This window comes from Petaurus breviceps, unplaced genomic scaffold (assembly GCF_028583685.1).
Source record: "Petaurus breviceps papuanus isolate PSGF00001 unplaced genomic scaffold, PetGlider_PUasm1.0 118, whole genome shotgun sequence".
NCBI classification, from domain to species: Eukaryota; Metazoa; Chordata; class Mammalia; order Diprotodontia; family Petauridae; genus Petaurus; species Petaurus breviceps.
The window spans coordinates 9,742,666-9,768,251 of NW_027185616.1; the positions used below are offsets into that span (position 1 = coordinate 9,742,666).

Below are 25,586 nucleotides of genomic sequence, written 5' to 3' on the forward strand. Positions count from 1 at the left end.
CCTTCCTTCCTTCCTTCCTTCCTTCCTTCCTTCCTTCCTTCCTTCCTCCTTCCTCCCTCCCTCCCTCCCCCCTCCCCCCCTCCCTCCCTCCCTCCCTCTCTGCCTTCCTTTTTTGGGGGAAGGCAAGGCAGTTGGGGTTAAGTGACTTGCCCGAGGTCACAGTGTGTCAAGTGTCTTGAGGCCAAATTTGAACTCAGGTCCTCCTGACTCTAGGGCCAGTACTCTATTCACAGCACCAACTGGCTGCACTGATAAATGTATTTCTATACCACATTCATTGTATGTGTGACTGTGTTTGCATGAAATGTGTTCAGCCCTTCTTTTTCTGGTTCAAATGGAAGTGAGATTCATCATATACCTCTTCTCCCTCATAGCTTCCATTTTCATATAGTCCTCAGCCCATGCACTTCTCTTCCTTTTCTCCACAGGATATTCCCCCCTTTCCTCATTTTTTTCTGCCCTTTTTCAAGGCCGTCAAAACAGAACCGAACCACTCCCAGGTCATCTGCCTGTCTTAATTAACTTTTTCTGTGATTCTAGGGTTCTGAGAGGACACTTTCTTTTTCTTCCCATATTATAATGTAAACAATTTATCAGATAGTTTCTTCAGAATAACCAAATGTATTTGCCTTTCTGTGTTTCTCTTGACTCCTTTGTTTAGCTTTCAGATATTCTGTCAAATTCTGGCCTTTTTATAAAGCTTGCTTTCAAGTGCTCTATTTTTTTCATAGTGAAATAGAGTACTTTAATGCATTTCTAAACCCCAGAAGGAAAACAACCAGGAATGTCATCATCAAAATCCAGAGCTTCCATGTCAGGGAAATAATGTTGCAAGAACGTTAAAAAAAAGTTCAAGTACCAAGGGGCCACAGTCAGGATCACACAAGACTTGGCAGCTACCATGATTAAAAGAGAGGAAAGTCCAAGATACGACATTCCAGATGAAAACGGATCAAAGCTTATAACCAAGAATGAGCTTTCAGGCAAACTTGAGGATAATATCTATAGGGATTTTACATTTTAAGGATACTCTTGGCCTTTTCATTAGAAATGCTTGGAAATCTTTTGCCTGATCCAGGATGTGGTTGTTCCGGCTAGGTTCCATCTTTTGTAGAAATCACTAGATTTTGTTTTTTTCTTGATTACTCAGACTAGGTTTTGACCTTAGTTGCTCTGTCTCCTTATACAGTTTAGAACCTAGATTTGGCTCTCTCTTACTGTGTCTCACAAGTTCAACCTAACCTGTATGTCTGACAGATTGCTCATGGAGCTGGTAGTTGACTTCATAGATCTCTCTAGTTATTTTGCTTTCCAGGAACTGTCATGACTCCTTATCGCTGTGGCTTGGGCATGAATTTCCTGGAATATCTAGGGATTGTACTATTTGGATTGGGAGATGGAGGGATGGAGTTTCATGTGTGAAGGAACGGAGACAGAACCAGTTCAACTGGATCACAGAATATTGGAGGAGGAATCATGTTCAGAGAGTCTAGAAAGATAGGTTGGGAGTAGGTTGTAAAGGACGTTAACAAACTAAACTTAGAGATTTATATTTGATCCTGGAGGAAATAGGAAGCAACTGGAGTTGATTGGGTCAGGGAGACATGGTCAGATCTGAGCTTAAGGAAAATCACTTTGACACTTACATGGAATACAAATTGAAGAGGGGAGAGACTTCAACAGAGTACTTAGCTGCTGCAGTAATATAGGCAAGAAGGGTTGAGGGCCTGAAGTAAGGTGATAACTGTGCAAATACAGAGAAATGTCAGATGTGAAAGACTTTGTAGAGGTAGAAATGTCAACATATGCCAATTAATTAGGATGTTAGATGGAGAGTGGGGAGCCAAGGGTAGTACCATGGTTATGAATCTTGTGAATAGGATAGTGGTGTCTTCACAACAAGCATTAGATGTGCTGTGTAGAGAAAAGGGATCAGATGTAGGAGATGTTGTGAGACTTGAAATGCCAAGACATCTGATTTAATGTATGGGGTGAGCAAGAGTGAACAGTTGAGGATGATGCCAGATTTATAAACCTGGAGACTGGAAGAATGGTTAGGCCTTTGAAAACAGGGAAATTTTGAAGAGGGGAAGGTTTTGGGTTCTCAGCTGAGAGAATGGAGGGAGGAAGGGCCATGGGAGGTTTGAGAAGGAATGAAAAGGTTTGGAAGAGCCACTATGGAGAGAGGGATAGTGAGTTAATTTGGAAGCTTTAGAAGGATTGCCTTGCAGCAATAAGAGCCTCCTTCAAGTTACATACCATAAATTTGTAGTGGACTCAAGTCAGAATTGGTTGTATGATTTCCCATCTTTGACTTGTATAGGGAGTGAATGCAGTGAATGGTGAGAATAATCTAAAGCTGAGGTTTGTCGGGGGAACAGTTGGTGATGTGATAAGGGGGCCCGGCATGATCTCCTTCTCTGAACTTATGAAGCACCCTCATCTTGGCATATATTGCATTGCTTTTACTTAACATTTTTATTTGTGTATTCCTTTATTCCCAAAAAGAGTACTTTACCTACTCTGGGTCTCCTTTAACAGCTAGCACAGTGCTTTGAGCGTATTAGTTACTCAGTAGATATTTGTTATTGGATAACTAGTTTTATTTTGAACCTTTCTCCTTGCTTCTATCTCTCCTTCTTTAGCTCTCTCCTTATGTATGTGTGTGTGTGTATATATATATGTTTGCAGTTAGCTGTATTTCTGTGTCTGTAAGAATGTTGGTCTCTTTATTACTGCCCTTTTTCTTTTTCCCTCTTTCTCTTTGTTTTCTGTCTGCCATTCTCTTCTACTGCCTTCCTTCTCCTATTTCCAACTGCTTCTTTTAACTGGATTTAATGTAGAATCAAAATATATTTTTACTTATTATGAATAATTGAGTCATTTTTATTTTGAAAACTTATTAGTAGGACATTTTACATTTCTCTCAAAATAAAATTTGCCTTTTTACTTGGGTGACCTTTGATTTTTCTTTGTATCAGAGACTGTGAGATATGTTTTCTTCAGTATGGTGTAGGTGTAGGGTATGACTATTAAGTTGTATTTTTTCCCTTTTTTAAATAAATCAATTTATGTTAAGAAATTTTTTCCTTTCATATAAAAATTAAATACATAAAAGTATTCTGGTTAATTGAGAACTCTGACTAATTGATGTTTTAGGTAGCAATATAATAATACTAATACTGAGAATCTTTTCAAAAGTTTGTGTTGGTGCTTAATTATCTTTTTTAAGCATACAAAAGAGAAGTATTTCACATATGTAAATCAGATTTGAGAGTACCAAAAACTCATATATTCACTTGAAATATATATATTTCATTGTTACAGGTAACATTCAGGTATCTTGGATTGATGATACATCAGCATTTGTATCTCTGAGTCAGCCTGAACAAGTGCAGATTGGTAAGGATATGTGGCTTTTGTTCTTTTCCAATCTATTATATTATATGTATACTTTACCCCCAAGAGCCTAAGAAAAAATAGTGCATCTCCAAGACGCTTTAATTATCAAAGACTTGTCTAAATACTGATTCAAGAACATTAGTGGCATCAGTAGAAACACTCACTAAGTGTAACACTTGGACTAGAAGCCTGCCCAAATTTCTTTATTCCTCTAAAATGCTTCATTTTTAGACTAGAAACTTCGTAATAGACTTTACATTTGTTTCTGTTGCACTTTTTTCCCCATTTTATTAAAAAATACAAAATGTAGCTTCAGATTTGTCAACTGCACTTTATCACATAAATATAGGCTTTTTTTTTTTGAGCATATGAAACAGTAGCTAACGGGGACCTGAAATTGGGACTGCTATATTGACCAGTTTCTATCTGTTTCATATTTGAAAACCTTTAAAAGTTGGAAATGCCAGGATAATCCTCCCATTAAGGATTTATGCAGCATTTGTTTCACAGGAAGATGTACTGAAGGTTATTTTATTTTCTTGTAAAAAATAAGCTTTTCAGAGATAGATTAAGCACAACTTCTGATCTCAAGCACTGAGGCTGAGTTTCCCACTTCTTTCTTTACATTCTTTGAGGTGAAAAGATAATTTTTTGAGGGAAACATATAACTTTTAGTATTTATGAAGCTAGATCTTCAAGAATGTCACATACCTTGAAGATTAATAATTGAAAAGTTATCACTTAAAGAAGGTATTTTTAGTAATATGCTGGATTTTAATGGCAATAGAATGCTAGATGCTAAACTTATATAACCTTAAGAGTATAATTACATTATGTGTATGTGAAATTTTTTTGTCATATATCCTCTGATGTCTGGGTCATACTAAATACTGTGATGGCCTCAAAGCCAGGAAATCCTAGGTTCAGGTCCTCTTTCTGTCACATACTAGTAATGTGTCCCCTGGAAAAATCACTTAAATTCTCAGTACTCTAGGCAACTCTCTGAGATTATAACTTGCAAAGAAGGTATTAGTATATTACCAGTATTAGTGGAGGGAGTTTGAAAGTAATTTGTGTATGGTCTCTATCCCTTTATCTGTTTTCTATACATATTCTGTACATATTCTCATTTCACCTGGTATACATCCATCAGATAGTTTAGTAATCCCATCTGCCTGTGTCTATGATGTTATTCAGTCAGCTCAAGAAATAGGTGTAAGTGCTCTAAAATGAATTCAGAGTATATATAATATTAGAGTAAGAAAGAATAAGGAAGGGTTGTTGGCACAGGGAGTAAAAAAGGTGTTGCTGTGGATTTGTTGTTACATATAAATTTGTTTCATGATTCTAGACTAATAAATATCAAAAGTCACTCACATAATAAATGGCAGAGGCTTGATTTATACCAGATTCCTGTAGCCCCCAGTCTAGCCCTGTTGCCAAACTGCTTCCTGTATTTCAGAGTTCAGGATCCAAGAGTTAGAATGGTCACAGATGATAGTAAAATCTAGGGTATTGTGTATTGTATATATATTTCAATATATGTGTATATTGAAATGCCAAAGTATGAGCCCAAGAGGCAGGATATAGTGAAATATCACAAGCCAGGGCCTTTATTCTTTGAAAAATGGAGTATGGCCTCAGACACTTGACACACTTACTAGCCATGTGACTTTAGGCAAGTCACTTAACCCCAATTGCCCTCTAAAAATAAAAAGAAAAGAAAAATGAAGTATGACTTGGAGACTGGTAGATGTCTACTGGAAGGATATTAACCAGCAACAGTAGTAAGAATGAACCTCAGAGTAAGAAAGGTTGCTAAGAAGTGGCAAAGTGATGGTATGAAAGGTAGAAGGCATCCTATTTGATCTTCCTAAGAACTTGTTTGGCAGTATTAAGTATTCTGAGAGATTGTTGTTATTCATCTTTGTTCTGGAAGAAGACCAGTGACTTCAGGGTGATGTTTAGACTTGCAAACGAATTGGATTTAAGTGAGACACAGCTGTGCAATCATAAACCTAACTTTCTCCTCTAGAGTCATCAGAGTTCAGTGGCAGGACATACATCAGGATGGCTGGAGATGGCCCTTTATGCTGTGGGAGACCTTGGCCTTTTTAAACTAAGGTCTTTCCCAGGTCTCAGTTTGTCTGAGGCAATGCCCATTCAAAGACTGGGTAAGAATTGAGCCAAAAGATGGCCTGGTTTGCTTTCACAAAAGAATCAATCTGGGAGAGGAAAACCCTCAGAGTTTCATTATGAGAGATAATGTTGTGGAAAAAATACTGGACAAGGCCTAGACTAGGAATGAGGAAGTCTTAATACTAGTCCTTCCATGGCCTCTGACTTATTGTGTAACCTTGGACAAGTCATCATCTCTCTGGATCTCAGTTTTGTCATCAGTAAAATGACTTGGGGGTAGGCTGAGCTATCTCTCCAAGGCCCTTTCTAGTTGTAAAATTCTTTGTTTTCCTCATTTTAGAGATGAGAAAACTAAACTCAGGGAATTCAAGTAACACTTGCCCAAAGGCACAAAGCTAATAAATGGAGAAGCCAGAATGTAAGCCCAGGTCTGACTTCAATTTCTGTATTTTTCCACTAGAAAACTTTTCTATAGAGCAAGATTTAGTATGTCTGATCCATCTTAGAGATGATCCAGTGAGATTTTTTAATAAGATATCAGTGATGGGCAGTGTCCTTTCAGAACAGAGACCTCTGAGGATAACATTGAGATTTTTCAAAGTGTTAATTTAAAATGTAAACATGATTCCTTGTTTAAATGTATTGGCTTTAGAAAATATTTTTAAAGAAAATGTTCAATGCTTTGTTTTTATCGCTACACCCATTGCAGAGGGGTGTTTTTTGTTTTTTTGTTTTTTTAGCTATACCCACCAAGCAAATTAATCTCACTCCTAATTTAAATGAGAAAACTACAGGTTAAGATGAGACATTGTTAGGTATCTGAATGGATTCTATAGACAATAAATGAAAAATCTTTAGTATTCTTTAAATTTTTTTATTAGTACTCATTTTTGATATAACCCCATGTACCATAAAATGCATTTCCAGAAAACAGTTAAACAGAACCATCTACTAAGTATGCTTGCAACTGCTCATGAGTCTTAAAAGTCCTTTTGCTAAAAAGAAAAAATTCCTTCCATAAGTGATTTTCTCTAGACATGGAATTTGCTAATAGAATCTAAATGCCATTGTAGTCTCTTTTGTTATGTCTCAGAGGACTTTTAACATAAATACATTCCCATTTAGCCATGTGTGGTTCAGAGTTGGAAAGACTTTTTTTTAGGCTGAGATAGCCATTGATAGTGTTTTTGGTCTTTTACCATTGCTGTACCTTCATTAACTCGAGCAAGACCCAAGTAATAATTTTAGAATGGACCTTTTATTAAAACACCATGTTGGCTGATCAGGCCACATGGCAGGCTGAGCAGATACTACCCCATGTCCCAGGTACAGCAATAGCAGCAGTAGCAACAGCAACAGCCCAGATCTCGGGTAAAACCTCAGCTTATAAAAGAGGGCCCACATGGCCAACAGTAGGTACCACGAAAGCAGTGATTGGTCAGAACAGACCTCAATTCCCATGCCTGACCAGAAGCCCGCCCACCTCTATGCAGGTGAGCCCACTGGGAAAGGGCAGAGACCCAGTGGGGGAGGGCGGAGCCGACCCTGCAGTCTAATCACTTCCCTATGGTAGGGGGATGGAGAAAACCCTGCACAACATCATAACTTTAGAATTGTTTGAATACTTCATTAGAAGATTGTCAGAATTTGGATTTTGGTATTCACAATCCTTATGATAAGAGGGATAAGGACCTATGTTCTCCTTAATGTGCTGCAAATGTTAATTTAAATTACTTAGTCACTACAGTGGAAACATTGGCAATTGTTCAATCAGTACTATAATATTGAAAAAAATCAATAGATACCTATTTATGTAGTATCTTGTAAAGGCATCTTTAGTTCATTTATAAGCATTTTTTACTTATGTTTAAGGAATTTTTTTTTTTTAAAGCAATCAGGGTTAAATAACTTGCTCAAGGTTACACAGCCAGTTATTTCTGGGTGTGGTGCTAAGTATCTGAGCCTGGATTCGATCCCCAGGTCATCCTGACACTGGGGCCAGTGATCTTACTGGCTGTGCTACCTGGTCGCCCCTGTTTAAGGAATTTTTAAAGCTACTTAACTTTTTTTTGTTAATGACTCATAACAGATTTAAAATTTGGACAGTGTTTTATGTTTTATGATTTGAAAAGTGTATATGTTTTAAAGATATAAGCATCTCATGTGAAATAGTTCATTTCTGAAACAATTTTTAAAATGTCTATTCTAATGGGAAATTTTCAGTGTTCTAAAATTAGTTAAATTGTTCTGTCACTCTTTTCAATCTTCTTGCTCTTGTATTTTCATATAGAAAGATAGTAAGTGTGTATGATGGTTTTATGCAACAGTTGTGACTGTCTACAGGTGGCATGCACCACACCTTTATATTTACTTTTCAAACAAGAAGTTTATAATCAAGACAGAAAGTTTAGTCCTTGAAACCATGAGAGTTTATTCAGCTTTACACTTTGAAGACTTGTTTTATGTGTTTTTTTCTCCTCATCTCATAAATATTTTTACTGGACTCTAGGATATGACAAGGTAGTAGCTTTAATGCCTACACTTTTAATATTTTTCCTGTCATAATCAGAAGCTTAGGATTTCATCTTAGGTTTTTCTTTGGAGAGCTAGAAGCCATCAGGATTTTAGAGGTTACATTGTTCCAATGTTAGCAATTAAAAAAAATAAAACCTTTTTGTTACATATTCTGTCTGATATGACATTTAGCAAGAGTCTTTATTCTACCAACAGCATTAAATGGGAGAAAAGAACCCAGTGATCTTTTAAATATATTAGAACTTCCTGGTCTCTTAATCATAGTGTTTAAATATTATCTCTTATTCTTTCCTAAATATCATGCAGAATATTACCCTAGTGTCAATGAATTTTTTTTTTAGAAATATCTCAAAGTGGTAACTGAAATCACTCTGACATTTATTCTGATTGCTTGAGATTAGTGCTTAATGTGAACAATAATTTAAAAATACAAATTAACAGTCATTTCAAAGGAGATGGATATTGGAAATGTGTGCAGTTGAACCATTTAAACTCCAAGTAGTTCCAGAAGTTCTTCACCAATTTTTTTTTTTTTTTTAAGCAATCGAGGTTAAGCAACTTGCTCAAGTTACACGGCCAGTTATAATTTCTGGATGTGGTGCTGAGTATCTGAGCCTGGATTTGATCCAGGTCATCCCGACATTGGAGCCGGTGCTCTTACTTGCTGAGCCACCTGGCCGCCCCTAAGCAATTGGGGTTAAGTAACTTGCTCAAGGTTACAAGGCCAGGTGTTTCTGGGTGGGTGCTAAGTGTCTGAGCCCAGGATTCGATCTCCAGGTCTTCTCAACACTGGAGCCGGTGCTCTTACTCGCTGTGCTACCTGGCCGCCCCCTTCACCAATTTCTTAAGAACTTGTTTAAAATTATTTAGTATTTGGAGTTGGAAGGGATCTTAGTGATCATCTAGTCTAGGGGTGAGCAACCTGCACCCTTGAGGCCACATGTGACCTTTTAGGTCCTTGGATGCGACCTTTTAACTGATTCCAAGTTTTACAGAACAAATCCTTTTGTTAATGGGATTTGTTCTATGAAGTTTGAATTTGAGTCAAAGGGCTGCACTTAAGGACCTACAGGGCCATGTGTGGTGTCTAGGCCACAGGTTCCTCTCTCCCGACCTAGTCCATTTCTCTAATTTTACAGATAGCAAAGCTGAGATGCTAAGAGGTGAAGTGATTTATCCAGGCTTATGTACACAGAGGTAATCAGGAACAGAATCAGCATTTAAACCCATTTCCTCTCATTCCAGCTCTATTTTTTATTGTCTTCTACATTGTCTTTTTTTAGTCACCCAGTCTATCAGTAGCATTTAGTAGGTGCCTACTCTGTGTCAGGGATTGTGCTAGGTTTTGGGAATGCAAGCACAAAACAACAAGACAGTTTCTAGTCTTTATATTTGATTTACTACAAGTCAAATATATATGGGCTCGGCTAAATCCAGTGTGTGTGTGTGTGTGTGTGTGTAATCTTTACTTATAATAAATTACACTTTACCATCTGATCACTGACTTCAATCATATAAAAAGATTAGAGGAGTAGAAAGAATTGTATAGGGAAAATTATATTAGCACTTGAGCTTGCAGATTGTAAATAGTAACTTTCTACTATTAACAAAAAATAAGTTTACCCTTTATATTTTGCAGCAGTTGACTTTAAACTAGTTTTGTGTTTAATTCAATTTTGTGAAATACTAAAATTGATTGATCAGAAATGTCTGTGCTTGAGAAGAACATAACCTAATTCTAATTTACTTTCTTTAACCAATTAACATTTTGAGTAATGTCAAGAAAACTCACTTAGAACAAAGGTGATGTCAAGATGAGGTCTTATGAAAATAATACTTCTGGTGATTAGTGTAAATCAGCAAATGCTTGTTTATACTGAAGACAGTCCAGAAAATCCAAAATTAAGTACAAATCCTATAAGTAACTATTTCTCATTTGTATGCAAAGGTCCTTAATCTTGAACAACAATGTAGTTTTGACTTCTCTCAGAAAATTACAAAGATAAGTAATAGACACTTTAAATTATGACTTTATGCCTCTTTTGTAAGGACAGTTGCAGTAATCAGTAATGTCTTTGTTCTGCCAGATGCTTTTCATGTTTAAGTTGTATATAAATTTCTGGATTTCTTATCTTTTTACCATTGGTCATTATATATTTCTGTTAAACACAATGCATTTTCCCTTAAGAAAAGTAAAGTGAGATGCAGGTATGAATGAATACATACTACATGTTTATATGATTACAAAGGATAGCACAGAGCAGTAAAAGCCAATAGCACTGAATTTGGAGTCAGGGAACCTGTTTGAGTCTTGACTTTATTTAACTTCTAGGACTATGGGCCAGTCATATGACCTTTCTAGCCCAACTTCCTCCTCTATGAAGTGAGGGGGATTGGATTATAGCAAGTGTTCTTAACCTGGAATCTGAAAAAAAAAAAAACCCACAACATTTTGATAACTTATTTGGTTTCCTTTGTAATCCTGTATATTTTACATATTATGCATTTAAAAGCATTCTAAGAAGAGATCCACAGCCTTCCCTAGACTGCCCAAGGGGTCTGTGTCACAGAACCTCTGGAATCGATCATCATGAGTGTCTCTTTATGACCCCATAAGACCTCTCAAAATCTGGACTCATTTTTCCTCTCAACCTTCGTTTCTGTCGAAGGCATCACTTTTCTTTCAGACTCCTAGATTTGTAACCTCAGCATTATCCTCACTCTCCTTTACCCCACATATCGAATCAGTTGCCAAATCTTGCCATTTCTGACCCCAAACATCTTTAAATTCACGCAGCTACAATCTTAGTTTAAATACTTATCACTTTCTGTCTAGATTATTGCAAGCCTCCTAATTGACCTCCTTAACTTATCTCTCACCATTCCAGTCTATTCTTTATGCTGCTGCCAAAGTGATTTGATTCAAGCACAGACCTGATCATATAACTCCCCTATTCAGTCAGTTCCAGTAACTTCCTCCTTCCCCTAGAATCAATTTAGCTTTTAAAACCTTATACAACCTGGTTTCAATGATATGCCTCATTGGGCATCATTCCCACTGCTCTACTCTTTATTACATATAGCATTCAATCTCTCTCCTTCCATCTCTCTACCTTTGCACTAGATATCCCTTATGTATGGAATGTGTTCCCTCCTTTACTTTGCCTTATAGAATTGCTTTCTTTTTTCAAGATGTAGTTCAAACACCATCTCCTGCATAATGCCTTTTTTTCTGATTACCCGGATTGTTAGTCCCTTACCTCCCAAACTCTCTTGTATTTAACTTGTATTGTGTTTATTTGTTATAATTATCTTTTTATTTATGCTGTATATATGTACTTGTCATCTCCCCCATTAGAGTGAAGCTCCTTAAGACTAGGAATTGTTATATTGTTTGCATTTGTATTGCAAGTACCTAGCACAGTGATGGATACATAGTAGATACTTAATAAATGCTGGTTGACAACTTATTGATGTTTAGTGAGCTCAGTGTTGTAGAAATGTTTGGGATAAGGAACCCCATCCAAAATTTAATCAAGAACACAGACATTTTTCAGAATAAGAACAGGAATTTATTCTCTTCCCCCAGGAGAAGAGGGCGGTCCTCCCCATGACTGACCATGAGGAGGAGGCGCAATGTGGGCTGAACAGAGTTTTTAAACCCTAATGCAGTCAAGCCCCCTTTCCCCAACTGTCCCTTCTCCCATTGGCTGAGAGGCAGACTCAAGTCTCAGGTGCGAAAATCTTCCCCAATGGCAAGTAACAAGGAAAGCCACCACTATCTCAGTGGCTGAGAAACGGGCTTACAAAGACAAGGATGCTGATTGACAGCAAGGGAGGGGGAGGAAGAAAGGTTGCCAGGGCTGTCAGAAAGGTGGAGGTCAAAAGACTCCTGTAAGGGCTTGCTGCTGATTGACAGCAGCGATGGAAGGGGAAGAGGGAAGTTAACAATCAAAACTGCCTGAGAAGTTTTCACTCCCCAGACAGAAATAAATTAAATACCTTTTATTTTAAAAAAAAAAAAACATGATCAGCATAGCATTTTAATAATGTTAGCATTTTACTTTTAATTATCAGATGTTTTTCCAAAGCTTTGTTATGCTTTCATTGTTATAGCAATGCTTTGTCCGAGGACAGTGAGTTTAAAGAGAAGAAAGTGAAGGATCACCAGCTGGTGGGAGATAAGTTTATTGTTGTGGTTGCTGCTCAGTATATGACCAACTTTTTGTGTTCCTGTTTGGGGTTTTCTTGGCAAAGATAGGGGAGTGGTTTGCCATTTTCTTTTCCAGCTCCTTTTACAGATGTGCTTGGTCGCTGGCCATTGTACCAAATTCAACAGTAAACCAGTTGAAAGAGTAGTTTACTTGAAGATAGATATTTGAATACAGTCCTTTTTATTGACATGCCTAGCTTTAAGATGAGTCTTTTATTAGAATGTAGCCTCTTCCATTACCAACAATAAAATAAATATGATTATATTGTATTTGAAATTTAAATGAATGCCTTTGGTGGATCTTAGTGTATAAATTACCTTATATTAAGGGTAGTACACTGACTAATAAAAATGTGTGATGCTTTAAAAAATAGCCTGAATAGTAGCAGAATTCAGTAGACTCAGTCCAGTAAAACCTTAAATCATAGTTTACTTTTTTTATCTTCTATTCTTATAGCTTTAGTTTAATTTCAGGAATCATTTTTCTATGCCTTACATTTCTAGACTTGTTTTCTGACTTAAACTTTTTGAATTAGATCTCTTTAACTCCAGAAGATAAAAATCAAACACAGAATATATCATTTGTTTCATATCCATGATGAAGTAGTATATTTTCCCAAATGATCATTTATTACAAGATGAGCATGATTATCCTACAAAAGGAGATCGAAAGTCATTAGTAGGCTAATGAATTCAAATCATCATTAGCTTGTTACTGATCTTTAGTGACCATTAATTGATATTGGCAATGCCTTCTGTCTACAATATGTCTCAACATCTGTAGCTCAAACTATTGTATGTACATACTAAGCATCTTGGAGATAGCTCAGTGGCTCAGTATATAGAACTCTGGGCCTAGAGTTAGGAAAACCTGAGTTCAAATCCAGCCTAAGACACTAGCTATGTGACCTTGAACAAGTCACTTGACCTCTGTTTGCCTTAATTCAGTAGAGAACAAAATGGCAATTGGTATGCTGTGGTCCACAGAGTCACAAGAATTGGACAGGACTGAATGAACAACAACTAAATATCTTACAAAATAAGTAGGATTATATAAAATAGTAGTTTAAAATAGACTAAGAAGTTTTTTCTACTGCCTGATTAGCCATTTATTTCATAATTTTTCATATCATTTGGGACACTGTGAGTGATTTTATAGATAATTTTTTTGTACTTTGTTTTCATTAGCAGTTAATGGGAAAATACTGGAATGGTGGAAAATTATGGCATAGGACATAGAAAATTTAAGTTGTAACTTTGCAATTGGAAAATTTTTTGTGTGTGCCCATAAGATACCATCATTAGTTTTAGCATGAATGAATTTTTAAAATTTATGTGCCAAACCATGTGTTAGGCACTGGAGATCCAAATATGATGGTAAGACTGCTCCTTCCCTCAAGGAACTTACTTTTGTGTTGGAGGAGAGAACACTTATAGGGGAGGGAAGGAAGTTTTGGTTTGGGAACATGTACTTTAATTGTATGGGTAATAAATCAGAAATGACAGAAATAAGTATGACTACATTGTATTAAGCCACTGAATAATAAATCAGACTTCTTAATTATATTGATATTAATAACCTATATTAAACCCTTGAATAAGTTTGGACCATTTCTGAGTGAATGTTTTTGTGCTATCACTTTTTCTTTCTTTCTTTTTTTTTTTTTGCATTGAGTATTAAGTCATAACATCTCTTAGGGTTGTTGAAATCTTTTTATTCCTTAACTGTTTAGCAAGACATATTGCTAAATATCTCATATTGCAGCTATCATCACCAACACATTGTATTGCAGTTGTAGTCTGGGAAGAGAGAATTTTAAATTTCTTCTGTAGTTTTCCATTTGGAAATCTGTAGTATCATGTTCTTGTTTTATTGTCAATAAGATAGTTTTCCCTTCCTTATTTAAATCTTTTATTTAAAGTCAGGCCTTAAAAATGTATGTATAATTGATTTTCCTAAAATTTTTTTGGTGAGCTGTTTCCAAATTATATCTGAAGGATTTCCAAAGATACTTAAAAACGTTTGTCAGGCATAATTGAACAAATTGGACAGCATGCCAATTACTTTCTGCCAAAAGAAATGCCAAAAAAAGAGGCTGCTTTTGGAAAGCTTGCTGATGTATGTATAACATTAATCCAAGTCAAAAAGAGACCTTAAAAGGTAGTATTTGTAGTATAATTTTCCATGTATACCTAGTGACATTATCTCAAAGATTTACAATTGAAGAATTTTTTTAAACTGAAGACTGCTTTTCTATAGGTTGCTTTTCCAACTGTATTATTACTATAAAGGAAAAGGGCCAAATTGGATTTATTTGGAAACTAGCCATTTCCTATAAAATGCTAAATAGGATACAGAATTGATTGTTGTCTGCTAAGAATGTGTGACAGTGTATTTACTTACTCTTTTGTACTTAAGGAAATGGGTGGTTCAGTGGATATAGCACTGGGCCTGGAAGTTCAGATCCATCTTCAGACACTTACTTACTAGCTCTGTGACCCAGGGCAAGTCAGTTAACCCTGTTTGCCTCAATTTACTTCCTCTGTAAAATGAGCTGGAGGAGGAAATGGAAAACCCCAGAATGGGTGACTAAGAGTTGGGTACACTGAAAATGACTGAACAACCACTTATGGAAATTGCCCCATAGTTAAAAAAGAATTCATAACAAAGGACTCTTGACCTGTTAAATTAATTCATTCAGTAAATATTAGAGTGTTTTACATATTGCACCTTGCAGGCACTTTTTGAAGGATGTAGAATTTAAGCACGGCTTTTACTGATCAGTACTATTTCAGGAAACTGGTTAGTGCATAACATGAATTAAGATAAGAATGTACAGGATATATATAATTGACTAGTTAGGTGAAGAAGGTTTTAATGTAAGGTAGTAGTGGAAAAAATTTAGAAAGGTACTTTTGATTCTAAACCATGGAATGCTTAACCAGGGACTTGGGATATATTATGTGGCCAGTGGGGAACCATTGAAAGTTTTTGGGCAAGTAAATGATATGATGAAAATACTGTTTTAGGAAGTGTGGCAGTGTTCTACAGATTCTATGTAGGAAAGAAACTGGAGGAAGGGAGATGAGAGAATATTGCAAAATTCTCACTTTTGTCCTTTTTATGATTGTTGGGATTATTAAATCAGACATGTGTCAAGTGCTTTGAAAATTTAGAACCAGTATCTAAATAATAGCTATAAGACATCATTGGAGTCAGAAGACAGACCTGGGTTTTAGTCTCAGTTCCGACACTTCCTACCATGTGCCCCTGATCTAGGCACTGAACACCTCGGCCCAAACCCTAATTTTGTTGAAAGTGAATAAGTGTCCTTAGACTACCTCTCTCACAAAAATACATTTGTCTTTTAAGGAAATGTTTCCTGAATCTTAAAGCAAAATGTGAAGTTATTATATTATGGTTGGGTTGTTGGGAAAACATGTTTTAAAATTTGTTAATGTGATTGGTGTTTTTATTAAATTCATAGGAATGGTAAAAATCTTATAAAGATGTAGAATTTGTAAGTTTCCTTCCATTTTGGGATAATTCCTGTGGAAGAGCAAATTATAAAATGTTTGAAGTATTAATCTCTTTTCTGCTCCAGTTTGATTTTCCTTTCTAATGTATTTTTGACTCATTCCACCAGCCACAAGATGGTGCTGTCATGCTAATAAAAATAAGATAATGTTCTGACTCCAGTAAAAACTTTTTATCTCAAAGCATATCCATATCTATACATCATTCTTGGTGATGTATAGTTAATAGAATCATGACCTAACAATCGAAAGAGCGCCTCAGGGTTAATCTAGTCCAACACCTTTCTTTTACAGATATGGAAACTTGGGCAGGTGCCCAAGGTCTGAGAATAAGGATTCAAACTCAGATCCTCTGACTCCACATTCAGTGCTATTTCTATTATACCACCTATCTTTTAATATTTTGAGTATCTAGTCCACTAATCCTTCTCTCAAAGACCATATAATATACATATAAGCTTTTTTGATTCTCAGTAGTCTTTTTAAAAGGTAGACATAGGAGACAAGGAAACAGAAGTTCAGATAATTTAATTCTATTGCTGGCTCTCCAGGTACTTTTTTTTGCTATATTATTATAAATCTAACCTGAAGTTAACAGGATTCAGATCATCATATTTTTGTAACCTCAGTAATCATGTTGATTTAACATGTTTGGCTCTTGTGAGTCATATTTGATACCTCTAGATTGTGACATTTCATGGAAGGGCAAACTAGACAATACTATAAGATATTGATGTAAGAAGCAAAACTCTTGCTGATCTAGAACTCATAAAGACTGACAGTAAAGTTTTGGTTAACATTACCCACTTGTTTTCCACACTTTGGCATTTTGCATAAGTGACATTTTTAATAGGAAACAGTTTTATGATTTTTTTGATATTATACCAAACTTGTATACAGTCTGCTTAGTTTATCTATGTGGAAGTCAGGAGAGTTTCCATCATGCAGAGATTGTTTACACACACATGCACGCATGTGTGCTCATCACATATTTAATGATTTTTCTTTTTTTTATATTTACGTCACTTCCTAGTTTTCCTTCCCCTTTCCCCCAATAAAACCTCTCTTGGAATAAAGAAGTATATTTAAGGAAAACTAGCACATTGGAGATATATGACAATTTATGTTTCATTCTGCACCTAGAGACCACTTCCTCTTTGCCAAGAGGAGGGGGGGTTATGGTTATGTTTAATCATCAGTGATCTAGTCATGAAGAACAGCTAGGTGGCACAGTGGATAGAGCACTGGGCCTAGAGTCAGGAAGACCTGAATTCAAATTCAACCTTAGACACTCACTATAGTGACCCTGGGCAAATCACCTAACCTCTGCTTTAATTTACTGGAGAAGGAAATGGCAAACCAGTCTGGTTTCTTTGCCAAGAAAACTCCGTGGACAGTGTGATCCACTGGGTGGCAAAGAGCTGGACAGAATTGAATGAGTGAACAACAATAATCTTATGTGTGGTTGTGCATTGCATTGATCAGAATTCTGTCTTTTGATGTTACATTATTATAGTCATTATATTGATTATTTTCTTGATTTTGCTGTCCTCTGAATCAGCTTTCCCATATTTCTCTGAAGTCCTTAGTTTGCCAATTCTTCTTTTTACAATGCAGTAACAATCCGCTATATTCCTATACCATGATTTATTCAGCTACTCCATAGTTAATGGGTATCTCTTTTGTTCTCAGATTTTTTTTTTTGGCCTCCATGAAAAGAGGTGCTATAATTGTTTTTGTTTATGTGGGCCCTTTACCTCTTCTCTTAGACCTCCTTAAAATGTATGCCTGGAAGTGATATTGCTTCCACAAAGGGAGATGTATGATGTAGTCATTTTTCTAGTGTATTTCCGAAGTGTTTTCTAGAAGAGGGGGAATAATTCACAGCTCCACCAACAGTGCATTAATCTGCCTGTCTTTTTATTTTCTTCTCTTAATAGTATTTTTTCCCAATTACATGTAAAGACAGTTTTCAACATTCATTTTTGTAAGATTTTGAGTTCCACATTTTTTCTCCATCCCCCTTCCCCAAGACAGCAGGCAGTCTGAGGTAGGTTATACATGTACAATCATGTTAAACATAAACCATGGAAAAGGAAAAAAAGAAAGTGAAAATAGCATACTTTGATCTGTGTTCAGACTCCATAGTTCTTTCTCTGGATGTGGATAGCATTTTCCATCATGAGACTTAGACCATTTTTTCATAAATGACTTTAGATAGCTTTAATTTCTTCTTCTGAAAACTGCCTGTTCATATCCTCTGATCGTTGGTCGATTGGAGAATGACTTGTACTCCTCTAAATTTTACTTAGCTCTCTCTATATTTGAAAAAATGAGGCCTTTATCAGAAACACTGCCTGTAAAAATTTTCCTAGGTTTCTGCTTTCCTTCCAGTTTTAGTTGCATTAGTTTTGTTTGTGCAAAAACCTTTTAATTTAATGTAATTAAAATCATCTGTTTTCCATTTCTTAATGTTCTCTGTCTCTTGTTTGGTCATAAATTCTTCTGTTCTCCATAGATCTGACAGGTAAACTATTCCTTGCTCTCCTGATTTGCTTATAGTATCACCCTTTATGTCTAAATCATGTACCTATTTTGATTTTATCTTGGTATAGAGTTTGAAACCTCCCAGTCTTCTCACAGCCCATCCAACCTTTACTCTTTTTGTTACCTTTGCCCCTGATGGGTGTGAAGCAAAACCTCAGTTGTTTTAATTGGCATATTTCTTGTTATTAGTGATTTCCAGCATTATTTCATGTTGTTATTGATTGCATTTCTTCTTTTAAAGAATAGCTATTTATAATCTTCCAGTTAGGGAATTACCTCTTGTTCTTATATGTTTGTATTGATTCTTTGTTTCATATTATGTCACTCATATCTACCTGCACAAGCAATCTCATTCCATCCTGTCTCCTCCAACAGATTGCTTTCTGTCATTCTCACTCTATTACTTATGCCTACAAACGTATCCATGATCTCCTTCATTCTGAAAAAACCCTCATTTAATACTTCCATCCCCAGTAACTATCATCCTATATCTCTTTTGCCCTCTCTGGCTAAATTTCTACAGTGGATATCCTCACTGTCTCCCCTCAGCCTCTTATAATCTGGCTTTCAAACTCCTCATTCCAACAGAACTGCTCTCTGGTAACAAAGTTAGCAGTCATCTTAGTTGCCAAATTCAGTAACCTTTTCTCAGTACTCCTTCTCCTTGACTTTTTTACAGCCTTTGACACCATTGATCACCCTCTTTTCTTTAGAAGTTTTCAGGACACACTCCCTCCTGGTTCTCCTGTCTGTGTTTCTCCCCCCTTTCCTTTTCTGGATCCTCATCCAAATCATACCCTCTAATTGTAGGTATCCCACAAGGCTCTGTCCTGGGACCTCTTCTCTTCACCTGTGCTGCTTCTCTGATTCTCATCAGCTCCCATTAATTCAGTTATCATCTCTGCATTGATGATTCTCAAACCATATTTGTCCTGCCCTAGCCTCTCTGCTGATCTTCAGTCTTGCATTTCCAGTTGCCTTTGTCAAACTGGATGTCCAGTAGACACCATAACTCAGTGTGTCCAAAATGGAATTCATTCTTCCCCCTGTAAGCTCTCCATTGCCTCTTAATGATTGTAGAGGGCAGTATGACCACCTTGGTTTTTCAGGCTGGAAACTTAGAAGTCACAGTGGATGCCTCACTATCACTCACTTTCCATATCTAATCTCTTGACCAAAGCCTGTCAATTTTGCAATATCTCTTTGTAACATTGCTCCTTAACTGAATAAACTCCTGTGGCTCCTCAAGATCAAACACACAATCCTCTGGTTTGCAAAGCTCTTCATAATCTAGCTCCTCCTGCTTCCCCTGTCTTATTACACTTTCCTCCCCGATATGTACTCTTTGATCCAGTAACACTGGCCTCCTGGCTGTTCCAGTTCTCGGCTCCCAGCTTTTTCTGTGGTTATCCCCGTACACCTGGAATGTTCTCTTCATCTCTGCCTACTGACTTCCTGTAAGTCCTGACTAAAATTCCATCTTCAACAGGAAAACTCTCCCAGTGCCTTTTATTTCTAGTGCCTTTCCTCTTTTTTTCCCCTTTTTTATCCTATATCCTGGATGTAACTTGTTTATATATATTTATTTGCTTGTCGTCTCCCCCATTAGACTGGCAGCTGCTTGAAAGGCACTCTCTTTTGCCTGTCTGTATCCCCTGTGTTCAGCATGGTGCCTGGCACATAGTAGGTACTTGATAAATATTTATAGACTGAGTACCTGAAGTGTGTTTCAGATATTAAAACCTTGGATGATCAAACTTATGTTTCCCTTTCTTATCTCTTTCTACAAATTACTACATTATACTTCTAAACAGAAAAACTTGAAAATTAAGATATAAAGTGATATTCTCATTTAAATAAATATTACTTGGGGAAAAATAAAGTGATATTCTCTCCAATTGGTTATAAACATGTAATTAGTTCTCATTTATTTATGATGGGGCAGTGTAATGGAAATGTGGGGAATTACCTGTGAATTTCATTTATGTCAGCCACTTTATGAATACCCAATATACAAAAATCTCAGTCACCCAAAAAGCTACCATGGGGTGTATTTACTTTACAAAGAGAATCTTTAATTTACAAAAGGATTCTCTATAAAATCTCATTAAATAACAGGTTCCCTCCAGTACATTTGCCAAATGATTGACTTTTCAAAATTTCAATTTACTTTGTTTTTCAGGATTTCCTGTTTTATGTAAAGTGAGGGAAACTTGTCTTTTTCATCTCTTCCATTACATTTTTGATAAGTGCTACTACAGGAAGTAAAAATTACTGATTTTAGTTTTATCTCCTTTCCCTTTCCATGGCCACTTAGTGGTGGATGTGCTAATGAGCAATAAAGTAGCCAAGATGTTGGCAGAAAGTGGTAGAAGGACGAAAACAAAATGGATAATCCAGAGACTGAATGTTCATCCCCTGAACAGTCAGCAGCTGACTTAATGCAAAACTGGATAGAAATAGGCAGGTAACTTTTCTGTTTTTCCATTCAAACTTTGGCTAGAAATTTCATGGATGAATTATGATATATAATTTGAAAGTGATATGCAAATGAGTTGTTATTGTTATTTATTATTATAAGGAAGGTATGAAAGAAAATTAGAAAATCAGTCCAGTTCATATTCTTGTAGGGAAAGACCTTGAAAATTTTAAGTATTTTGCCCCCTACCTACTAGAATTTCATTAAATTAATTTATAAATATGTAACTGATGCAGCCAGATTAATTAGTTTAGGTTGATGTCTACATTGCACAACCAGGTGTGTTTTTATTGCCCCTTTAAGAAGAGGAAACCTGTAAACCACCATTCAGAGAGAGTGAGTGAGTGAGTGTGTGTGTGATACAAATTTGGGCCTCTCCCAGAGAGTTGAAGGAGAGGAGAAAAGGGATTTCAGCTTTTTAAATTTGAGCTGTCCCCAAAGTTTTGCTTTTAGAACCTCCTGGACTCTGTCATGTGTTGATTTCTTGAATCTATTACAAGAGTGCAAACCACCTGTAATTCATTTACCTATGACCACTGCTGTCAAAAGGGGGTTGGGTTGGTACATCATCCACTAAAGGGTCCCAGGTGCACCAACCAGGCATTTATTGAGCACTTGCTCTCTGTCAGACACTAAGCAAAGAATAAAACTGCCTACTCAGAAGTTTACTCTCTAATGGGAGAGACAACAAATACCTATATAAATGTGTCAGACTGTAAATATGAAGGGAATATGCAAATGTATATATAGTACTTAAACACAAGGTAATTTGGGAAGGAGCACACTAATATTTGTAGGTAACAGGCAAGACATTATGCAGAAAATAGCGCTTGAGATTCATCTTAAAGGAAGAAAAGGACTCTGAGGCAGAGGTAAGGAGGTAGCTGATTTCTGACATGGGGGGATGGCAAGTACAAAGGCACAGAGGTGGGAAGTAGAGTGTTGTATCCAGTGAGGCTAGAAAGATTGGTTTAGGGCAGGTTGCATAGGAGCATAAAAGCTAACCTGAGGAATTTATATTGATTTTAGAGGCAGTAGGAAGCCACCTAGAGTATTCCTGAGGGGAGTCACATGGTCAGATCTGCACTTAAGGAAAATTACTTTGTTAGCCATGTGGAGGATAGCCTAGTGTAGAGAAAGACTTCTAGAGAGGCCAATAAGACTATGGCAATAACCTAGGCAAGAGAGTTGTTGAGGGCCTAAGCTAAGATGGTGGCTGTGTGAGTCAAGTGAAGGCGTTAGATGCCAGAAATGTTGTGGGAGAGGAAATGGTAAAGACTTGGCAAATAACTGGATATATGGGATGAGAGAAAGTGAGGATAAGACAGAAGTTATCAATTTGGGAGAATGGAATAATGGTGAACTCTTGATAGAAACAGGATGATTTGGAAGAGAGGAGGGCTTGGGGAAAAGATAATGGGTTCAGTTTTGAATATATTGAGTGTTAAGATGTCATCATGATAAACAGTTTGAAATGATCAGTAGGAATTTGCCGAGACCAAACTGAGGCTCAGGTGAGAGACTCAATCTGGATATCTAGATGATGTGTGAACCATCTACACTGAGTTAATAGTCTCATGGGAACTAATTAGGGTATTCAGAGAGAATGTAGAAGAAGAAGAGAAAAGAATATAGGTTAGAACCTTGGACATCACCCATAGTTGTGAGGCATGATATAGATAATGGGCCAGCAAAGGAAAAGAAAGGAGAATCGGAGAGATTGGAGGAGATCCAGGAGAGAGCAGAACCACCAGTTCCTAAAGAGGAGGGAGCACCTAGGAAGAGAGGTTAGTCAACAGAGTCAAATGAAGCAGGTAAGGCAGGAAGCACAGAGACTGAGAAAAGATCATCAGATTTGACCATTGAATGCTCATTGCACTTTATTATCTTTGGGGAGAGTAATTTTAGTTGAGTAATGAAATTTAACTCCAGAATTATTGTTTATCCTTTATTCTCAAAGAAGAAATGGGTCCAGTGGCAAGATACAGATCAGGAAGTCTAAAGATGGCCCCCAATGAGGTTTGAAGTGAGATGGCAAAGGGCTGAGGAAAGAAGGGTTAAGGTAAGAAAAGAGGAAGTGGAGACAGAGAATGTGTAGACAAGCTTTTTTAAGTAATTTGGCTGAGGAAATGAGGCAAAATATAGGATGACAACTTGATAGAATGTAAGGAAGGTTTTTAAAGAATCTCTGTGCCACAGTGCCCCCAATAGGTATGTCCTAGGATAAAAAACACCATAACGTGAGTTTACTCATGCCTAAACTTAAAAGCTTTTAAACTTTTTGCATTCTCAGTATCTTAGTTTGAGTGCTGTAAGAAGATAAATGGATGTCTAACCCCATTATGCAATCTCTCTTCTCACTTGTGTAATATAGCACAGTCATTTATGTCAAGTTAAGAGAGTCTGAAATTAAGGAAAGTATTGCTTAATTAGAAAACACTTTAGGCTTGTTCAACTAATATAATCATTCTGTTGACTGAGCAACCCTAACCCTATAATTTGGCCTACAGAATCCTTTAGTACATGAATGATAATGAAGAGAGTATACATTAGGATTCTTAACTATATCATAGGATAGTCCCATCTCATCATTTATGCTCTGTACTTTCACAGAAAATTTATTTCTGAAGATAGAATATCAATGTTTGACCACTCCATTAATTTTGATTTGGTATTCATTGTTTGTATGTCTAATTTTTATGTAATTTGACAGTTCTACCTTGCTATTTTAGAGGAAATAGTTCTGTTTTGCATATCACATATATAACATCATAAATATTAGATACTAACAATTCTGTGTAATTGTAGAAAAAGTTTAAACAAGATTTTCCGATATTTCCAGACTTTCCCTTTTCTTCTCTTGTTGGGGAGGTATAGTCTTTATCACTTCTTGATTAAAATAACTTCTTAGATTTTGTTTGTGAATCTGATTCTATGTCTTCTAAGTTTTATGTTTAATAAGCACTGTGTAAGAACTTAATTCCAACGGGCATTCTTCTCAAGGATCTTTTAACTGAAATTCCATAGATTATATTAAAGAACTTCGTACAACTACAGACAGGCAGTGAAGGAGAATTATTGTACTTAGGACCTCCATATTGTAGGAGCTGGAAAAATATGTTTGTTATTCATTTGCATTTTTAAATCTGTCATTATTTATGATTATTGTTACCATCTTTTCTAATAGAATGAGGGTTATCTTCTCTGTCTGTTCCACTTATTAAAATTGTAGTATGTTACCCAGGGATTCTAAGAGATTCATTTTGTCACAGATTCTGAACTAACCAGATGAATGTAAAGGTCCAATCTTTGGGATTCAGAAACAGGTTAACTTGATCTGAAATGGAACATAAAGCGACACCGTGATTTTAGTAGAGATTGTTATAGTTCATGTTAAATTAATGTGGAAAATTTAAGAAACATTTGATGCTTTATCAAAATATCAATTATTTCATATTGGTTTCTATTAGAATGGAACATATTTTGACTAGGAAATTAGAGGGAGATATTTGTATTGGATATCAAATATTAAACATAACATATTATATTTAATGGTATTATTTAATATTTATTATTAATTTTAATGTAATTTCACATAGTTGCTTGTTTAGGTTTTCTATTTATGATAAATAAATCTTTTAAATATTTGCAAGCATTTAAACCAGTTACCATTAATTGTAACTTTTATCTTCTTTTTGTGACAAATTTAAATTTTCTTTATATTACAGTTTAGCATATTGAATAAATACAAAACTAAGATGATTAGCTTGGATCTTTTGTCCTACCAGAGAAGTTTACTCTCTTTATGTAATTTATGTTTAGGTAAGAAAGCTATTGGGTGGAAAGTCTTGATTTACCTACAAGGCTAAGAATGGATCTAGAATTTGATAAGGCAGGATTTGCCTTTCATCTCAGCTATAAAATATCTGTTACTCCATTTTTGAGAGTTTATATAAGCTTAAAAAGCAAACAGCAGAAACCTCATAACTGAACAGTTTCTCTGGGGGTTATGAGAAATTTTTTCAGGAAAGGCTTTGTGTCTTGGTATTATTTGTATTTGTATTATTTGTATTTATTCTGCTTTTTAAATAACTAGACGCATTTTAATTCTGCAATCTTCTCATTACTCCTAGGACACATGTAAGGGGCAGATAGTTATTTTCTCTTATATAATTAGCTGTATTCTTTTTTGTTAAATTTTATTTTTTCCTAAGATTTTTTATATACCATTAGCCTTTCCTGCATTGATTCTCTGTTCATATACTATTTTATTTTCTGATAAAGTGGGGTGGGCCTTTATAATTGTTTTTTGAGAAATGAAGGAAACGTTATTCTAACCTGCCCCCCACAAATCCAGTTCCATGATATAGTATATCTGTGGTTATTAGTTATAAGAATCTATAAATTTAATTACTTAAAATAAAGATTGGTTTTTCCAATTTTAATTTGTTGTACCCTTAATGTTATTCGTAATTCTTTTTTTTTTTTTAAAGCAATCGGGCTTAAATAACTTGCTCAAGGTTACACAACCAGTTATTTCTGGGTGTGGTTCTGAGTCTCTGAGCCCGGATTTGATCCAGGTTATCCTGGCACTGGAGCTGGTGCTCTTACTCGCTGAGCCACCTGGCCGCCCCTAAGCAATTGGGGTTATTGGGGTTAAGTAACTTGCTCAAGGTTACACAGCCAGGTGTTTCTGGGTAGGTGCTAAGTGTCTGAGCCCGGGATTCAATCTCC

The 25,586-nt window shown here is 36.1% G+C and overlaps 1 protein-coding gene across 3 annotated transcripts in view; it reads left to right on the top strand.

Annotated features, from left to right (window-relative positions):
- The window catches only part of PARN (poly(A)-specific ribonuclease), a 200,433-nt gene that overhangs the window by 93,570 nt on the left and 81,277 nt on the right, over positions 1-25,586 (top strand). For all 3 annotated transcript variants that reach the window (XM_069085981.1, XM_069085988.1, XM_069085997.1), the window contains one exon: positions 3,328-3,402. In XM_069085981.1, coding sequence (XP_068942082.1) covers positions 3,328-3,402 — 75 coding nt within the window. The remainder of the gene's footprint in view (positions 1-3,327; positions 3,403-25,586) is intronic.